Source organism: Colletotrichum acutatum (assembly GCF_030867785.1).
Source record: "Colletotrichum acutatum strain CBS 112980 chromosome Unknown BDZ83scaffold_81, whole genome shotgun sequence".
Classification (NCBI taxonomy): domain Eukaryota; kingdom Fungi; phylum Ascomycota; class Sordariomycetes; order Glomerellales; family Glomerellaceae; genus Colletotrichum; species Colletotrichum acutatum.
In genome coordinates, this window is record NW_026849075.1 from 31,800 (window position 1) to 48,513 (window position 16,714).

Here is a 16,714-nt window from a genome sequence, read left to right on the forward strand (position 1 = left end):
CGCCCATGATTACCTTCCCCATACAAGAACTGCCCTTTGATCAAATCACCTAACCTCGGGATGAAGCCTTCTTCTTCCTCATCAGTCGCTTTCTCGCAATGAGCAGCGGCTTGACATCTTCGCGATCAACCTTGCCCGCGGGCGTCTTGTCACCATCCGACTTTTCTCCGCTCTCCTCCTTCTCTGTCTTGGGTCCCTTGTTCATGTTGCCCTTCTTTCCCTTCTTGCCCTTCTTCTGGTCCTTGATAGAAGCCATGTTGGGTAGCTCCTTGCCACCGGCCTTCTTGTCGAACTTACCGCCCTTCTTTCCGTTCTGCGCGGCCTGAGGAGCCGCCTGCGCGTTGGGCTTGTTGCGGTCCAAGTTCTTCTCGTTGGCCTTGCGACGGGCGACGACCGAGGCGTTCTCGATAGCGAATTCGACAATCAGGCGCTGCTTCTTGCCGTGCTCGTTCTCCATCTGGTAGCCGTTGAGGAAACGCAGGCCCATGAGCGCCCAGCGGTGGGACGAGTACTCGATGAAACCGTATCCACGGGACTTGCCGCCGCTCGCCTCCGGGACCTTGGTACCCTCGCGACTCTCGAACTCGATCTTGGCCTGGCGGACGATACCCTTGCGCTTGAGCTTGCGGTCGTGCTCGGCCTCCTTATCCTCCTTTGCGCTTCTGACCTTCTCCTCCTTGGAAAGGGGCTGACGTCTGCCCTCCTTGACATCTGTGGCGAACTCGACGCAGGCCTTGCGGGCCAACTCCTTGAGCTCCTTGCCACCGATGTTGCGGGGGATGTTGCGGACAGCCAGACGGGTAAGACTGATGTGCAGCGAAGGGTTGCTCTGAACGAGCTTCTTGCGCTGCTTGGCGCTGTCCTCTCTCATCTTCACCTCGTTGGGCGTGAGCTTGTGGTACAGAGCAGATCTAGTATCGAGTTGGCCTTCGTTGAGCAGGAAAAGACGACGCTTATCCTTCTCGCGTCTCTTGGCACTGCCGTCGGCAGCCAAGCGCTCGGCGTCGTCTTTGCTAACTGCCTGAGCAACCTGCAACAGACGGCCCTCCAAGGTGTAACGACCGTCGGAGTCTGCGGATTCGTCCTGCAACACAGAGTGCTTTGTGGGCAGGGTGTTGGCCTGTGTGCGCGGCGCGCCCTTGATGCAGGCTTTTGAGTCTTCCTCGCTGACGAAGCAGACAAACCCGGTACCCGCCGGTCTGTCAGTTGCCCGATCCATCACTACGCGAGCATATCTGACGGCACCGAACTTGGCGAAATGCTCCTTTAATTGGTCGTCCGTAACGGTGAAGGGCAGGTTTCGAATGAAGAGTGTTGATGTGTTGTCGGTAGATTGCGTTTTCTTGGCGGGCTTCTTGTCTTCCTCGCCTTCGCTGTCTTCCTCTCCGTCGGAAAGCTCCTCATCATCCTCGTCGTCTTCGTCTTCGTCCTCATTCTCGTCATCCTCGTCCTCGAGGTTCATGATGTGGTTCTTCATGAAGTTTTCCAGATCTGCGTCAGCTCCGGTGAGCTCCTTACCGGCATTCTCGTCTTCGGCTGCATCTTCCTCCTCATCCTCATCCTCATCCTCATCCTTCTGCTTCTTCTTTGAATCTCTTTCCTCTTCCCTGGCGCCGTTGGCCTTGTCCCATTCATCCTTGCCCACAGCCCAATCAACGGCAATGGTTCTTCCGTCAATGGTTTTTCCGTTCATCTCCAAAGCCTTCTCGGCATTTTTCCTGCCGCGAAGGGTAACGAAACCAAATCCTTTGAGCTTGCCCTTGTTCTGGGGAAGGTCCGCGAACTTGACAATGCCATAGGCGCGGAAAAGCGCACCCAGCTGCGCAGAAGACTTGATAGACCAAGGAAGGTTGCGAATGATCAACTTCGGGGCTTTCCTCGCTTCCTCAAGATCATCCGCACGCTTTTGCTTTGCGCTAGATGCGGCGGCGCCAACGGCACTCTCTTTTGCGTCACGAGTTCTAGCTTCGGCAACATCGACCTTGATGCGGCGTCCCTCCCAAAGAATGTTGTTGAGCTTTTTCTTGGCCTCCGTAGCATCCTCAGCATCTGTCAATGTAACGAAGCCATAGCCTCGGGAAGCTTTGGTCGCCTTGTCGAGAACGACGGTCGCATGCTTGACAGGGAAATGTTCGGAGAAGAAATCGGTGAGCGATTCGCTGGTGGCGGTCGCAGGCAGGGAGCGAACGAAAAGAGAGCGGTTGGCTTCTGTTCGGGCCTTCTTGGCTTTCGGTTCCGACACAGCGTCTGCGGCGATGTTCTCTGCGACGGCGGCTGCGACGAGAGCATCGTGCTCGTCTTCCTCCGCTCGTGACCGCTTGAGCGGCTTTCCGGGAGACGACATGTTGTGCAGTAGAAATTGAAATAAAATAAAACCTCTGCGAGCGGTTTCCGAAGAAAAAAAACGCAGTACGTAAAAGCTGAAAACCTCAACTATCGTAGGAGGTTGTGGAGAGGCTTCATTCTCTGTGCAGGAAATGGCTGGCAATTCGTTGCTGCCAAATTCTTCGATAAGGATTTTTTTCTGAGCTTATCACCACGTGCGGGCACTTGGAGTCGGGAAGCGGGGATGAAGTTGACCGACCCCGCGCTATACCTGTTTCGGAAGTCTATTGACTTGCCCGTTGCAGACTGGATAAAAACAAAAACGCGCCGGGGGGTAAGTCACCCACTGTAATTGTGTGCGTTGGCAGCTAATTCGCCAACGGGACGCCTGTCATCCGTCATCTAGACAAATCAACAAACACATCATTTTTTGACTTCATTAACAACGACAACTTTTCCCACGTTTCACGCGGTCTCGACCGATACGCCGCCATATAACGACAATACACGACGACAAACCTCATTATGCCGGCACGAGTATCGACGAGGTCCACGAGGACCTCAGCGGCAGTGTCGCACAAATCCTCCGCAGCGACCCTAGGCTCCCGAGCATCAACAGCGTCCCGCTCCTCATCAGTCGCCGCAGATATCCCGACCGAAAGACCGGACAGTGAGCTCCGTGGCCAAGTATGCGCTGTGTTCCGCGATGCGCAAAGAAATACGGCATCGCACCGCAAGTTGGTTGTCACATTGCGCAAGATTCAGGAAGCTTGCGCATACGAACCGACCAGTCTAAAGAAGACCGCAGCAAACGACTTCGATGAGGAAGCCTTCAACTCCGAGTTCGTTCGATGTGTTCTGAGAGTCATGCCTATCAAGAAGGCAGAGAGTGTCGGAGAGAAGACAATTCGGTTTGTCGGGTTCTTCCTTCGACACGCCAACGACAAAGACAACGAGATTCTTGGAGAGGTCGACGAGGATGCTAGCATCATGCCCGAGACTCCAAGCACAAGACTCACCAGCTATCTCATGAGCACGATTTTGCCCCTGATGACGGCCAAGGACAAGTTTGTCCGATACCGATCCACCCAGTTGATCTCTCACATCATCAACTCCCTCGACGCCATCGACGACGATCTCTTCCAAAAACTTCGCCATGGTCTTCTTAAGCGTATCCGTGACAAGGAGGCAATGGTTCGTGCACAGGCGGTCCTGGGTCTAGGACGTTTGGCCGGCAACCAGGTTGATGCGGCCGCAAACGAGGACGGTAGCGAGGACGACGAGGCTAGCGGCCTTCTCGAGAAGCTGCTAGAGGTTATACAGAACGATCCAAGCGCAGATGTGAGAAGGTCACTTCTCGTAAATCTCCCCATTCTCCCATCTACCCTACCATACTTGCTCGAACGCGCTAGAGACCAAGATGCTCTGACTCGCAGAGCGGTGTACTCGCGACTGCTACCCGCCCTCGGCGATTTCCGACATCTTTCTCTCTCAATGAGAGAGAAGCTCCTCCGATGGGGTCTCCGCGACAGAGACGAGAATGTCCGCAAGTCAGCGGGCAGGCTGTTCCGCGAACGTTGGATCGAGGACTGTGCTGGTGTTCCGCCGCCTGAGGAGGGAGCGCCACCCGCTGAACCTGCACCACCAAATTTCGACGGTCTCCATGAGCTCCTGGAGCGCATCGACGTCGTAAACTCTGGGGTGGAGAATGGCGTCGCCCTCGAGGCGATGAAGGGATTCTGGGAGGGTAGACCCGATTACAGAGAAGCTGTCACCTTTGATAAGAACTTTTGGGAGACACTTTCTGCAGAGTCAGTCTTCACCGCTCGCAGTTTCAACGACTTCTGCAGAACCGAGGGCAATGGCAAGTACGAGTCTTTGGTCGAGGAGAAGCTGCCTGAAGTGACTACGCTCGCATTCTATCTCGAAAGATATCTCGGCGTCCTGATTGAGGCTATCAAGAGAGTCTCTCAGGCAGATAGCGAAGAGGATGAAGAGGAGGACACGGTAGAGCAAGAGTTCATTGTTGAGCAGATGCTCCACATTGCCATCACTCTTGATTACTCTGACGAGGTTGGCCGTCGCAAGATGTTTGCGCTCCTCCGTCAATCCCTCTCAGTCCCCGAGCTCCCTGACGATGTAACAAAGCTCACGATCAATGTTCTCCGAGACATTTGTGCTCCCGACAACGCCGGCGAGAAGGAGTTCTGTTCGGTGGTGCTGGAGGCCGTTGCCGACGTTCACGATACTATCGTCGACGACCCAGCGCCCGATGACCGTACGGATGACAGCTTTCACTCAGCGAGGTCCGAGGTCAGTGGTGACACCACTCCCACGAGGAGTGGGAGCCGGAATAAGAGTCCCGAGCTCAGTGAAGAGGAGGCCAGGGCAAAGGCAGTCAAGGAAATCATGATCAACATGAAGTGTCTGCATATTGTGCAGTGCATGTTATCAAATGTCGCTGGCGACCTGCAGCAGAACGACCACCTGGTGTCGATGCTTAACAATCTTGTCGTCCCAGCTGTGCGAAGTCACGAAGCACCCGTCCGTGAGAGGGGCCTCGTCTGCTTGGGTCTCTGCTCCCTGCTCGACAGGTCACTGGCCGAGGAGAACCTGACGCTCTTCATGCACTTCTTTACCAAGGGCCACACTGCCCTCCAAATCACCGCGTTGCAGATTCTCACTGATATCCTCAACGTCCATGGCGCTCAGCTATTGAGCTCGACGCCAGCTTTGCTCAAGATCTACATCAAGGCGCTCAAGTCGGGCATCAGATCGCCCGAGGTCCAGGCTGCCGCTACCTTGGCAGTATCCAAGCTGCTTTTGGGCCGTGTTGTCACGGACCAGGAAGCTTCCGCGGAAATGCTCAAGACGCTGGTTGTCCAGTACTTCGATCCCGTCACTGCTTCCAACCAGAGCGTCAGGCAGGCTCTCAACTATTTCCTGCCCGTTTTCTGCTACTCACGGGCGGAGAACCAGGATCTCATGCGCACCGTCGCTCTGGACGCCCTGCATGCCTTGTTGAATGTCCGTGAGAACTTGGAAGACGATGACGCCGATGTCAATGAGGAGATGGAGAGTCTGACGACGATTGGTGCTTGCCTGGTGGACTGGACTGATCCTCGCAAGTGCTTCAACCCTGCTACTGGGCTTGACTTGGAGAAGAAGACTGTCAATGGTGATATTCACCTGGAATTTGCACTGGACATTCTGGACCGTTTAGGCGGGAACTTGAGCAGTAAGTCATTTCATTGCTACCCACTCAAAAAACACTGGTGCTAACCCATCATCTCAGAGGAAGAGAAGAAGGTGGTCGCACCTCTCCTCGGAAAGCTGTACATCTCGCCCACGAGCACGGAAGAGAAGATTAGGGAGGTATACGACGAGATTACCATCGCCGTCAACGACAAGCTCGTCACGGACACCACGGGCCGCAACGCCCTCAACAAGATTCATGTCAGCCTAGGCAAGATCGTCGCCAACCTCGGCGAGCAGCAGGACGGCGAGCCGCGCCGCATGAGCAGGAGCGTCTCCGTCGCCATGTCGCGTGCGGACTCGGTCGCGCCGTCTGTCGCCGGTTCTGTTGCGTCCTCAAGGATGCACGACGCCGACGAGGACAAGACTGTTACGATGGAACCTGATATTAAGGAGGAAGACGAGAATAGCGATGATACCGTGATTCAGAACACGCGGCAGGGCGACGGTGACTCTATAGTGAGCGAGCTGCTCTCAGATGAGGAGGGCGCGTGAGTGAGTGTCATGGCAAATGGGACGGCTTCTTTGAATTCGGGTGGTATGTTTTGGCTTGACGGATACCTATCCCCGGGTCTCGGGAGCATTGCGGAATGGGTTTCTCTACAAGAATTTATGATCTATGTACTAGTAATGATGAACTCCTTGCAGGATTGATAATGCCTTTGCTGTTTTTTTTCGTTGTTCCAAACGTCCTGCTTAGTATTACAAGCCTGCTACCTACAGTAGGTAGTTGGCGAAAGTGGTGAATGCTTCGTATATCAAGCCGATCCCAAGCGGTACAGCAAACCAGCAAACACAACGTTAACGAGGAGATGCTGCCCAATGGTCCAAGCCAAGCAGTACAGGTACTTTGGCGAGAAGACGGTCCAGACAAACAGGTGCGTCCGCAGCGCCTCGCATGCCACCATGACGAACGCCACGCTGCATGCCGTGAACAAGGTCATGTGCCCTACGTGTCGCAAAAACACATGCCTGCCCTCATCGCTTCCGGCCCTGCGGTTGCGGTACTGCAGGAGGAGTAGGTTCGTCGCGGACGCCCAGTAGATGGGGCCCACCCAGTTGCTCACGAAGGTCAGGATGCCGACGGCGACGACGTTGAAACCCGCCACGCCGTTGTAGGCGCTCGAGAGGTCGACGGAGGAGATTGCGTTTGTGCCGCCAAAGGCGAAGAAGGAGGCGTACTGGAGGAGGAGGGAGGTCGTCGATAGGAGGGGCAGAGAGAGGTCGAGGGAGGCGAGAAGGGGTAGTTGGAGGGTGAAGAGGAGGAGGAGGGGGATGTTTGTGACGCGGGATTGAGTTGCGAGGAGGAGGGTGATGAGGTGGTGGAGGAGGGGAGATGTGTGTCGTGCTTCGGTTTTTGGGTTGGAGAGGGCTAGGTAGGATGAGTAAAGGGCTGCGGCGCCGATGCCGACGAAGACGACGCGGGCTCGGGCGACGAGGGAGACGCCCTGGGCGAGGGTGTTGAGGGTTGCCAAAGGGCCGGTCACGAGCTCCGGAGCGTCTTCGTTGGTGAAGGCGAGCTTGAAAGTGAAAGCGGAGAGGACTAGAAGAGCCGATGCAGCTGTCACGGCGGCGCGAGGAAGGCCGCGGAGTTTTCTGAGGAGTTGTATGAAGAGGAAGAGATATGTTACGCTGACGAGGGTCCAAAGGACGGCAGGGCGTGTGACGACGAAGGTCTTGGCGATATCGGGCTCGCCGGCGTGCTTCTGGCCCGTCTGGTTCCATCCCCGGATCAGTCTGGTTGCTGTCAGAGCGATGAGAAGAGATGCGAGTGTTCCGAATGGCGACCGGGTCCTGTAGTTCATGTCAGTTTTTGTGATTGTGGGTGCTAACAGTATGCTTGGCACTTACGACTGCATCTTTTTGATGCCCATGGAGCCCAGCCAGGCCGATGTAGCCCAATACCAAAAATGGTGTTCTTCCTCGACGTAGCTACTCGCAAACATCATGATGCCGTATGTGACTGAGATGGCCAGCAGCGGTATGAGACTAAGTCGAGCACCGAAGATTAGGGAGCCGGTAACGAGGCCGACGACTGCTTCGCCGATATGTAGCCTTCCCATGTCGTAGTTGCTGGCCATACTGCTCATCAGATCCTGAGCACTGCTGAGCCACTGTTGGATGTCAGCAGAGTTCCATGGTTTGATACACCGAAGTCAGAGTGTTAACGTACCTTTGACATGGTTTCACGCCAGGCAGGATCTAGCTCGGCCTCGTCATCCATGGTTTTAAGTGCATCGTTGACGCGATGCCATTCACAAGCGAGCTCCTGGGCATCATCTCGAGGATTCGAGCACGTCTTTTGGTCAAAGGCAGACCCCAGGTCAAACATCTCGGGGCCAAAAGTTGCTGTCACAATGTTTAGAATCTGGCGGGCATTGCGGACGAGCAATTGGATTTGATCATTTCCTGCCAAGTGTGAGCTACTACGCAATCGTAATGGGGGCCCGCATCAACTCACTGTCGGGCCAAAAAGGGAGGAAGTCGGATATGAAGGCGCCGAGATTGTTTTGCGGCACCGGGAAGCCCAGCAGAGCACCGAGAGTGGGTGCCAGGTCTGACTGCTCAATCTTGGTGTAGTAGGAAAAGTCCTCTCGAAACGGAACAGGGGCTTGAAGGTTCCGTTCCAAGGCCTTCAGTTTGGGAGATATGAACACGAGCGCTGGGGAGGTTTCTCCGGGGGAAGAAGCTCCATGATTGCCAGCATCGTTCATACCGTGATCTCCGCAGAGAACCATCAGTGTGGAAGACATGTGTTCTCGTGATTCCATGGCGTTGTATATACGCTCCACGATACCATCCATCTCATGTTGTTTTGGTACCATGTGTGAGCTGACAATAGTCAGCAAGGGGGGCTCAAAAGGCAATGCAAAGCTGATCTTACCTTCGTGGTCCTGATTTATGCCCGATGTGATCGAGGCCAAGGTAGTGGAGAACTAACGTGCTCCAGTCATCATTCTTCAATTCGCTGTCTATGTGCCTGGTGACATTGTTGTCCACCTCGGTGAAGTCCTTGAACCAGTCAGTTAAGGGACAGGGAGGGATGAACCATAAAGACAACGCACTGCTACGAAGAAGCTCGCGGTGCCATCGGCACGGTCAAAAGTGCCCGGGAAGAGCTTCAGCCATGTGTCATCGCCGTACATGAGCATCTTCCCCGTCTCCTTGGCTTTCATCTGGGCAAGCCAGGTGTCTTGAGCAGCGAGAGTCGAGGACGAGTCTGCTTCGTCCAGGTTCAAGATGACGTCCAGGAAAGACGGGATCGAACCGGTGGTGATGGCTTTGATTCTCGGCATGGTGACGGTTGGTGACCGCGCATACGCCGTGAAAGGCAGGGCGGCACCATCGCGGATGAGTCTATAACATGGTTAATACGGTGGGAGTGAGACGGTAGGGTGCCTGTCGGCGTACTCTTGAGTGTATGTGAAGCCGGTACCGTTCAAGTACACGAAATCGCTGTCATTATGTTAACATTATCGAATAACCAGGGGTAGTGTGAGCAGCATTCACCTTCGCAATGCATCGACAACCATAAAAATGAGGCGGTCGAAGGGTGCCGATGGCGGCGGGCCATACTCAAGAGCCTCATACTGAGCCAAACCTGGTAGAACCGGCTTATACGGAAAGAAGCCGGTAGCAAAAGTGAAAACCGCCAGGGGAATCAGGATGTTGGCGATTGTGAGAAGAGCTGCCAGGAAGCCCGGGCCGTACCGAAAAGACATGTTCGTCGCGTATCCATCAAGATGACCTTTGGCCGCAGGATAGCAATAAGAAGGCCACGTTTACTTTCGGTGTGTTATTGAAGCTGTCGAGTTTGGTGGCTTGAAAACAGAGTCATCACGTTCAGAATGCAGCTGGCTTATTCGATCATGATGCGACAAGGGATGAACGGCGGGCAAGCCACGGTGAGATGGAAGACGGGTGAAGTCGCCAATCTGCAGGCAACGGTGGCAGTTCCGTCAAGGTTCTCGGGATCCAGTCGTTTAAACCCCAAATGGGCAAAGCGAGTGTCCAGCAGGCGGAGCAAAGAGCTAAAGAGTATGCGTAAGGTATCCGTAGGGATGGTAAGGTATCGAGGTACGAAGTAATCAGGTAGATAATTACCCTGGTACATCGCTAGGCATGATGGACATGACAGGACCTCGGGAGCTGAGAGGACACTGTAACAGCTCTTGCACAGGGATGACATACACCGAATTGGAGGGAGTGACGCCTGGACGGTGATTGGCCGAGAACATAGTAGGAGAGTCCGAGCAGAGAGAACCCCAGCCGACACGAGCAGTAGGTATTCTTCCGCTTCACCCGGCGCAGCACTGAGTATCAACGATTGAAGTACGTTCAAAGGGTTATTAACGTGAAGAAATCGGGGGTTGATAGTGATTCTTCATTATTCGTCTGGCAGCTATTTGGCCATGCCCAGTGCCATGTCTACCCGTCTATCAACTTTTTGACCGCTTCTCCAATGTACTCTCTCAATGGGGTGAAAAGTGTGAAATGACCCCCCAAAATAACCGATGAAAATTTTAGTATCCCACTATTCACAAGAACGCCGGAAAAGGAATTGGATATCTCCAGGAACGAGTCCCTCATCACGAGACTCGCCGGGTGAGCGCGCTACTTTTTTCTTGAATGAGCGCGACTCTTCGCCCATGATGCTGCAAAAGGCGATGGGAACGACCAGTGAAAGGACACAAGCCTTTACTTTCTCTTGGAAACTCCGCCCTTGGAGCCTCCACGACGGTCGCTGTACTTGGGGAAGACGACCTTGGAAGTCTTCTTCCTTTGCTTCTGGATTCTTCCAGAGCGACGCTTGGGTTTCGCCGAGTCAACATCCATGGCTGTGACGAGAGTCAGTCTTTGTGAGTCGGAACTATTGTGTGAGCTCAGCTTACAGGTATCATCCGCCTTGGCCTCCTTCTTCTCATCGTCACCGTTGATTTCCGCTTTAGGATCGTCAGTTTCGAAACTTTTTGCCTCATGGAATGGCCTTGGAAAATGGCTGGGAACTCACCATCGTCGTCCTCCTCAACATCCATCTTGGTGTCTGCCTCCCTCTCGGGCTTGGGAGCCTTTGCCAATTCTAGCAGCTTCGCCGAGAGACGCTCGGCTCTGGCCTGCTCAACGGGACCAAAGACATTTGCCTTGAGTCTCTGGTTGTTCTTCTTGATAACGCTGGCTCTCGCGCTTTTGGCCATTGCTGCGGATATGTGCCGGGCGGCGTGGTGTTTATGAAGGATTTGAGGTGACGACTCGCTGCGTCTATACAGGCAAGAAACGAGCAACAGGCTGAATGAAAAACAACCTTAATATGGCTTGGATTACTGAGGAACGTCGAGGATTCAAAGTCGGTGAAAGTGACCATGTGAAAGCAAACGGTCTTCACTGAGTGATGGTAGGAAATTTTACACAGGTGGTTGCAGCCGTGCCCCGCCTGCCAATCCAGTCGTCCAGTCAGGAAGGGTATGCAGGCCGCAGCGCTTTGGACGGCAGCAATCCACCACCCTGGCGTCTCACTCACATGGGCTAGACCACCTTCACCTCAGTCCATAAGCCGTCGCGGGGGCTGCCGGCTATTCACACCCCCACATCCGTCCAAACCTCAACACCTGGAAGGCGCCTCTGGCTGACGGTGGTTTCCAGAATGGGACGGGCGATAGGTAGGTAGGTCTTTTGGTTTCTCGCCTGCGTTGTCCGCTTCTTAGGGGGCACAGATGCTGAAACAACGACGGACCACCCACTAGAGAGCGATCGATTCAGGCTCTCACCTGCCCGACGGGGACGTTTAACTGCGCACTCTCCCCTAAGAAAGGCCACACAGAGCCGCCATTTCGTGCCTATCATACTTCCCAGTGTACACATCATCATCGAGTCTCGCCAATTGTGTATCTCACCTCACCAGTTCACTCGGATATCTCACCTTCACGCCTCACTTGCCTTAATTTAGGCCCACACCCAAAGTAAGGCTCGGTTGCCGCTGCAGTCGCAAGGTATTGAGCTGTGGTGGGCTCCTACCCGTTCAGCGACTACCGTCTTCACAGAGCCCCAAAAGGCCGACAGTCGCGAATGACATCAAACCTTTGCCGACCCAAGAAATGGCCCATGGCCTAGTTTGACCTCACTTCATCCTTACGCTCGACTGATGCCATTGCTCTTGCCTTGGGCATCGATGTCATATTCATAGGTGCTACTGCTCGATGCACTAAATTTCGTATCGGTGGGTGAGTGCATTACCTATTTCGCACACATCAAGATCGCTATCTGCTATTTGTTGTCGCATTTGGGAACACTGTTATATCCCTCTGCCTGTCTCCATCATCGCAAAGCAGACGGGAGAGTGAAGAAGAAGAAGAAAAAAAGGCGGAAAGGGCAGCACGGCAGCAGAGCCGCCGCCACCACCATCCACCAAGCAGTACAGACGGGACGGGAGCTACCTACCCTGCCCTTGCCTTCCTCGACCGACCCAACTGCAACTTCCCCACGCACTTTTGGCTCTTGCCTGTCGGCGCGCACCACGAGCCTCGTCGCTCCTGCCTCGTGTGGTCGCGCCCATGACTGTTACTTTCACTTCGGGCCCGTCGTTCTTCTTCTCTTCTTTGCTTTGCACCCATTCCTCAGCCGACGACTTTAACGCAGAGACGTATCCGCCGCATTATCCCACGGCCTGTCGACGGCGCCTCTAGGTACCAACGACCGAAGTCGATCCGACGTCGCACCCGCGAACCTTCATGAGGCTGTCACCGAAGACACCACCACAACCCCTTCACCTCGCCCGAGAACCATGACCTCCATACAGAGGCATGAGCTCCAGGCTCTGGTCAAGCTGGTGAACAGCAACCAGCTTCTGAACCGCCAATTATCCCAAATCTGTCAGCTCAACGGGCTCACTAGCAGCGGCGTTAAGGCGGCTCTGCAAAGTCGCATCGTCAGTGGTGAGTACTTTTCCTTCTTGAGCCCTTTCGGCCGCCTGAGATACCTCCTTTTGCGCTCCTTCCCCGATTCCAGCTCTTTCACGGGCACTGCTGTGTCTGAGCATTGCTCCAGGCAGCGAAGTTTGCTTCTCAGAACGACCTATGGCTAATGTCTTTTGCCCGTCAGCTATCGAAGAAGCCTTCAAGAACAGCGACGCGACTCGCTTCCAGCAAATACAACGAAGCATCGAGACCACAAGAACCGGCTCCTCCGCTTCGCCCGCTTCTCAGAAGGGTGGACGCCCTGCCACAGCCACTCCGCCAGTGTCAATGATGCGGCAAGACCAATACTGGGGGCGCAATGCCCGTCCCAGCGGTGCAAATGGCCCTGCTCTGCCCGGTTACGGATCAAGCGGTACGCCATTCGCTCAAAAATCCTTTGAATAAACGCCTAATTTTGATGCAGGGCTTTCCTTCAAGAACAGTCCCTTCTACGAGATCCAGTTTCGGGTTGGCGATGTGCGCTCGTGCGATGGTAGGCCGCCATTTCAAGTTTCATCTTGGCCGTTGCTAATTTACCCATCAGCTATGAGCCAGCATAGAAACATGGTCTCCATTCCAGTCAAAGTCAGCGATAATCCTCATCTGAATAGAGTTCTCGATGACAAGTCACTACGCATCATGGTCTTCTGCGCCGGAGACAGCAATGGCGTCCAGGACATTGCGTTTCCTCATCAGTCGGAGATCAAGGTCAACGGCAACGAAGTCAAGGCGAATCTCAGAGGCTTGAAGAACAAGCCAGGTTCGACGAGGCCAGTCGACATTACGAGCTATTTGCGTCTGAAAAATGACAACAGAAATCTCGTTGAGTTCACTTACGCGTTGACTCAAAAGGTGGGCTGCCTTAAACTAACGACCCTCAATACTCTGCTTCGTCTTTTGCCGCTGACACTCAGTCTGTCTGCAGAAATTCTATCTTGTCCTCAACGTCTGCCGTATCACCTCGGCGCAGGACCTGGCCGACAACATCAAGAAGGGGCAGAAAATCCCCAAAAACAAGGTGATTGAAGAGAGTAAGTTTTGCCGATTTACTCCAATACTATCAATACTATCAATACTATCAATAAGAGACTAAAACCTTCCAGTCAGCAAGAAAGCGGCGGACACAGATATCGTCACGACGTCTCAAGTCCTGTCTCTTAAGTGTCCTCTATCCTACATGCGTCTCGATGTCCCGTGCCGCTCTGTCAACTGTTCGCACATTCAGTGTTTCGACGCAACGTCATACCTACAATTGCAAGAGCAGGGTCCTCAGTGGCTTTGCCCGATTTGCAATAAACCGGCGCCATACACACAGCTGGCCGTTGACGAGTAAGTTCCATGTCTCACCCCCATGATATCTAGCTAACAGCCGTCAAAGGTACGTCAGAGACATCCTAGCGAACACGTCAAAGTCCCTCGATCAGGTCACCATTGAACCAGACGGACAATGGCGAGTGAACACAGGACAGGACGAGAACAGGCCGACCAATGGTGGAAGCGGCCTTGTTGACGATGACGATGATGATGACGACGACTGGGGTATCGTGGAGGTCAACCCCGTTCGCAGTCGAAACTTCGAAACCCCCAATCGGTCAGTCGCCAGCACGGCAACTCCGACGACAACAGTGATGTCTCGAGAAAGCTCCACGATGCCGCGGGGCGTGGCCACAACAAGCGCCAAGAGATTACATTCGGATAGGGTGACGATAGACCTGACCCTATCAGACGATGATGAGCCAGCTGCACCGCCTCCGAAGCGGCAGCAATTACAGGGGCCGGGTTCAAGCAACTATAACAGCAATGGTTACAGCAGCAGCATGTTCTGAGGAGGCTACCCTGGCAGTATTCAGCAATGAGTTGCGAGATACGGAGCATGAGGTTGGTCGCCTCAGTCAGCACATACATACTTCCCTACCTAATGAAGGCGGATTTGTGGCTCATGTATGCGTTTTTTTCTTTCGGCGTGGAAAGGGACGGATGGATAGCTGTCCAGGCGTTTAGGGGCAAAACATATTCCAGCAGCCCTAGCAGCCTTATGCCATAAGTAGGCATGAAGCAGGGCGACAACGAGCTTTACTTAGATGTGAGGTAGAGACTTTGCCAGCTTGGTACCTTAGGAAAGCGAGAGGTACAAATACCAAAAACTACGCTGCGGATATCACATCCGTACAACAAGATGAAATCACACTGAGGGCTCTCCTCTTCGTCCACGTCCATCATTACTCGTCGTAATCGTGTCCCAATATAACGCTCAATTTGTCTACTGTAATTCCTGTCGAAGCGCAATTGAAGCTCTGGTGGGTGGACCCTGAAGAGCTCCACAGCATTGTCAAAGCAGGTACGTACCTGGCCACGCTCTTTGGTACCTCAGTGAAGGTAACCTACCTTAAGGTAAGGTAGGTAGCGCCTTCGATCGTTCATCCACCTCCAGCTACCTGCTACCTACCTTGAACCGCACACAGCCCCGGCGACACAAAGTCCAAAAGTACTCCTACGATTTCCTGCAAGAGCTATTGCATCTACGCCATCTCTGATTCCACGCCGAGCCGAATCTTACGAACCTCGTCGCCCAATCTCCATTGCCCTTGGATCAGCACCAAGCTTTCCACCGCAATCGAGTTCTAGAAAGACAAACGAAGCATACTCGAGAAAGCCAATAACCGCGCGAAGCCCTCCTCGACGAAGCCAGAAAGCAAAGCGACTATACTTTCACCCCCATACCACAATCAGAATCCTAGCCAGCAAGAAACCATGTCCTTCGAAAGCGTCATGCCGCCGTACAACGCCACGGACCCGTCAGCCTCCTTCCTCAACTCCTCCTGTCTAGACTTCCTCCTCATCGAGCTCGTGCCCATGGCCTTTCGCGTGACGAGAGACCTCGAAGCCGCGCCGACTGATGCGAATGGTACCAGTGGCGGTGGTGCAGCAGGAGGAGGTGCTTCAGCTGACGCGCTGTCGTCGGTGAGCCACAGCCAGGGCGGGGGAGCAGACGGAGGTCCCGCGCCGTCGAGCGCGGACGGGGCTGCGGGCGGGAGCACAGTCAGGAAGCTGGATGAGGACGAAGAGCGCGATGCGGTGTTTTATCGGTTGGAGACGCTGGGGTATCGTGTTGGGCAGGGGCTTGTTGAGAGGTACGTTTCCTGTTGTGCCTCCTTCCGCTTCTTTCTCCGCGCCGTCTCCGACGATAGCAAGGGGCGGATGAAGACACAACGTTGGGATTTTACAACGATTGGAAGCTGACCGTCTGTGAACTTGGGTGTTTAGGTTCTCGAGAGACCGGCCACGATTCAACGATACGCTCGACGTCATCAAGTTTGTCTGCAAGGACCTTTGGTCACTTGTGTTTAGGAAACAGATTGACAACCTCAAGACGAATCACAGGGTACGTCGGCGATATTTCCCCCCTGCCTACTGGAAGTTTTGGTCAAGGGCGACACTTCAGACGAGCGACTTGGGAATTGCATGGCTAATCTGGTCCATTGGAATAGGGCGTTTATGTACTGACAGACAACTCGTTCAAACCGTTCTCGAGGATGAGTACAGAAGCTGGCGGACAGGCGGTTGTTCGGGCACAGCCGGTACGCTTAAAACTTCGCCCATCTAACAATGCTACAACCTCCAGGATGCTGACTTGTCCGACTATAGTTCCTCTGGTTCCCGTGCGGCATTGTGCGCGGAGCGCTGGCGGCGCTTGGTATCAATGCCACCGTCCAGGCCGAGACAAACGAGCTACCCGCAGCTATTTTCCAAATCAAGACCCTGCCGTCGAGCACATAATACCCAACTTCACGTATTGCGAAGCCCCTGTCCCAAACAAATGGCGCGTCGGGAAAACATATGGAAGTGTCAATGACACAGCAGGCAAGCGTTGAAAGATTTTAGACTTATTGCAGAATATCGACCAAAGATCTGGTCATTCGAGTTGATGCCCAAGGTGTCTAACTCCAATTACAAACCAGCAGCAATTATCGCCATATCCAAAATTACCGACGCCGTTGCCCTACGTACCGCGGATTCAAGAGATCTCAACTGGTGTTATATACGCTGGTCAAACATACACTTGCGAGACCAACAACACCTCACAGCCTAGGAAAAAGAAGAGTCGATCAGCCATAATTCTCCCTCGGTTGTATTTCATCTATCACCATTTTTGGCTACATCGTTGGAAGCTGTCGTCATGCGGC

The 16,714-nt window shown here is 54.0% G+C and overlaps 6 protein-coding genes across 6 annotated transcripts; 3 read left to right on the forward strand and 3 right to left on the reverse strand.

Moving 5' to 3' along the window:
• Window positions 1-49: 49 nt before the first annotated feature.
• On the reverse strand, window positions 50-2,344 carry BDZ83DRAFT_654010 (RNA recognition domain-containing protein; the record flags this gene model as incomplete). Its single annotated transcript, XM_060510684.1, has 1 exon — window positions 50-2,344. One exon carries the CDS (start codon window positions 2,342-2,344, stop codon window positions 50-52), a length of 2,295 nt encoding a protein of 764 aa, XP_060362357.1.
• A 506-nt stretch (window positions 2,345-2,850) lies between these two features.
• BDZ83DRAFT_754443 (nuclear condensing complex subunit) lies at window positions 2,851-6,075 on the forward strand (the record flags this gene model as incomplete). Its single annotated transcript, XM_060514480.1, has 2 exons — window positions 2,851-5,563; window positions 5,621-6,075. 2 exons carry the CDS (start codon window positions 2,851-2,853, stop codon window positions 6,073-6,075), a joined length of 3,168 nt encoding a protein of 1,055 aa, XP_060362358.1.
• A 131-nt stretch (window positions 6,076-6,206) lies between these two features.
• BDZ83DRAFT_429501 (GPI ethanolamine phosphate transferase) lies at window positions 6,207-9,701 on the reverse strand. Its single transcript, XM_060503038.1, has 8 exons — window positions 9,091-9,701; window positions 8,992-9,036; window positions 8,646-8,937; window positions 8,465-8,592; window positions 8,042-8,412; window positions 7,754-7,989; window positions 7,432-7,694; window positions 6,207-7,374 (listed from the first exon to the last, which is right to left on the reverse strand). The coding sequence occupies exons 1-8, from the start codon at window positions 9,300-9,302 to the stop codon at window positions 6,339-6,341; spliced, it is 2,583 nt and encodes an 860-aa protein (XP_060362359.1). The 5' UTR covers window positions 9,303-9,701; the 3' UTR covers window positions 6,207-6,338.
• Window positions 9,702-9,706: 5 nt separating this feature from the next.
• On the reverse strand, window positions 9,707-10,992 carry BDZ83DRAFT_629300 (uncharacterized protein). The gene is made up of 2 exons (XM_060508754.1): window positions 10,473-10,992; window positions 9,707-10,418 (listed from the first exon to the last, which is right to left on the reverse strand). The coding sequence occupies exons 1-2, from the start codon at window positions 10,773-10,775 to the stop codon at window positions 10,170-10,172; spliced, it is 552 nt and encodes a 183-aa protein (XP_060362360.1). The 5' UTR covers window positions 10,776-10,992; the 3' UTR covers window positions 9,707-10,169.
• Window positions 10,993-12,358: 1,366 nt separating this feature from the next.
• BDZ83DRAFT_583322 (MIZ/SP-RING zinc finger protein) lies at window positions 12,359-14,356 on the forward strand (the record flags this gene model as incomplete). The annotated part of the gene is made up of 7 exons (XM_060505644.1): window positions 12,359-12,509; window positions 12,676-12,903; window positions 12,955-13,023; window positions 13,075-13,382; window positions 13,456-13,561; window positions 13,634-13,859; window positions 13,909-14,356. 7 exons carry the CDS (start codon window positions 12,359-12,361, stop codon window positions 14,354-14,356), a joined length of 1,536 nt encoding a protein of 511 aa, XP_060362361.1.
• Window positions 14,357-15,106: 750 nt separating this feature from the next.
• Window positions 15,107-16,639, forward strand: BDZ83DRAFT_429851 (transport protein particle component). The gene is made up of 4 exons (XM_060503039.1): window positions 15,107-15,661; window positions 15,795-15,912; window positions 16,019-16,108; window positions 16,176-16,639. The coding sequence occupies exons 1-4, from the start codon at window positions 15,282-15,284 to the stop codon at window positions 16,305-16,307; spliced, it is 720 nt and encodes a 239-aa protein (XP_060362362.1). The 5' UTR covers window positions 15,107-15,281; the 3' UTR covers window positions 16,308-16,639.
• Window positions 16,640-16,714: the final 75 nt, after the last annotated feature.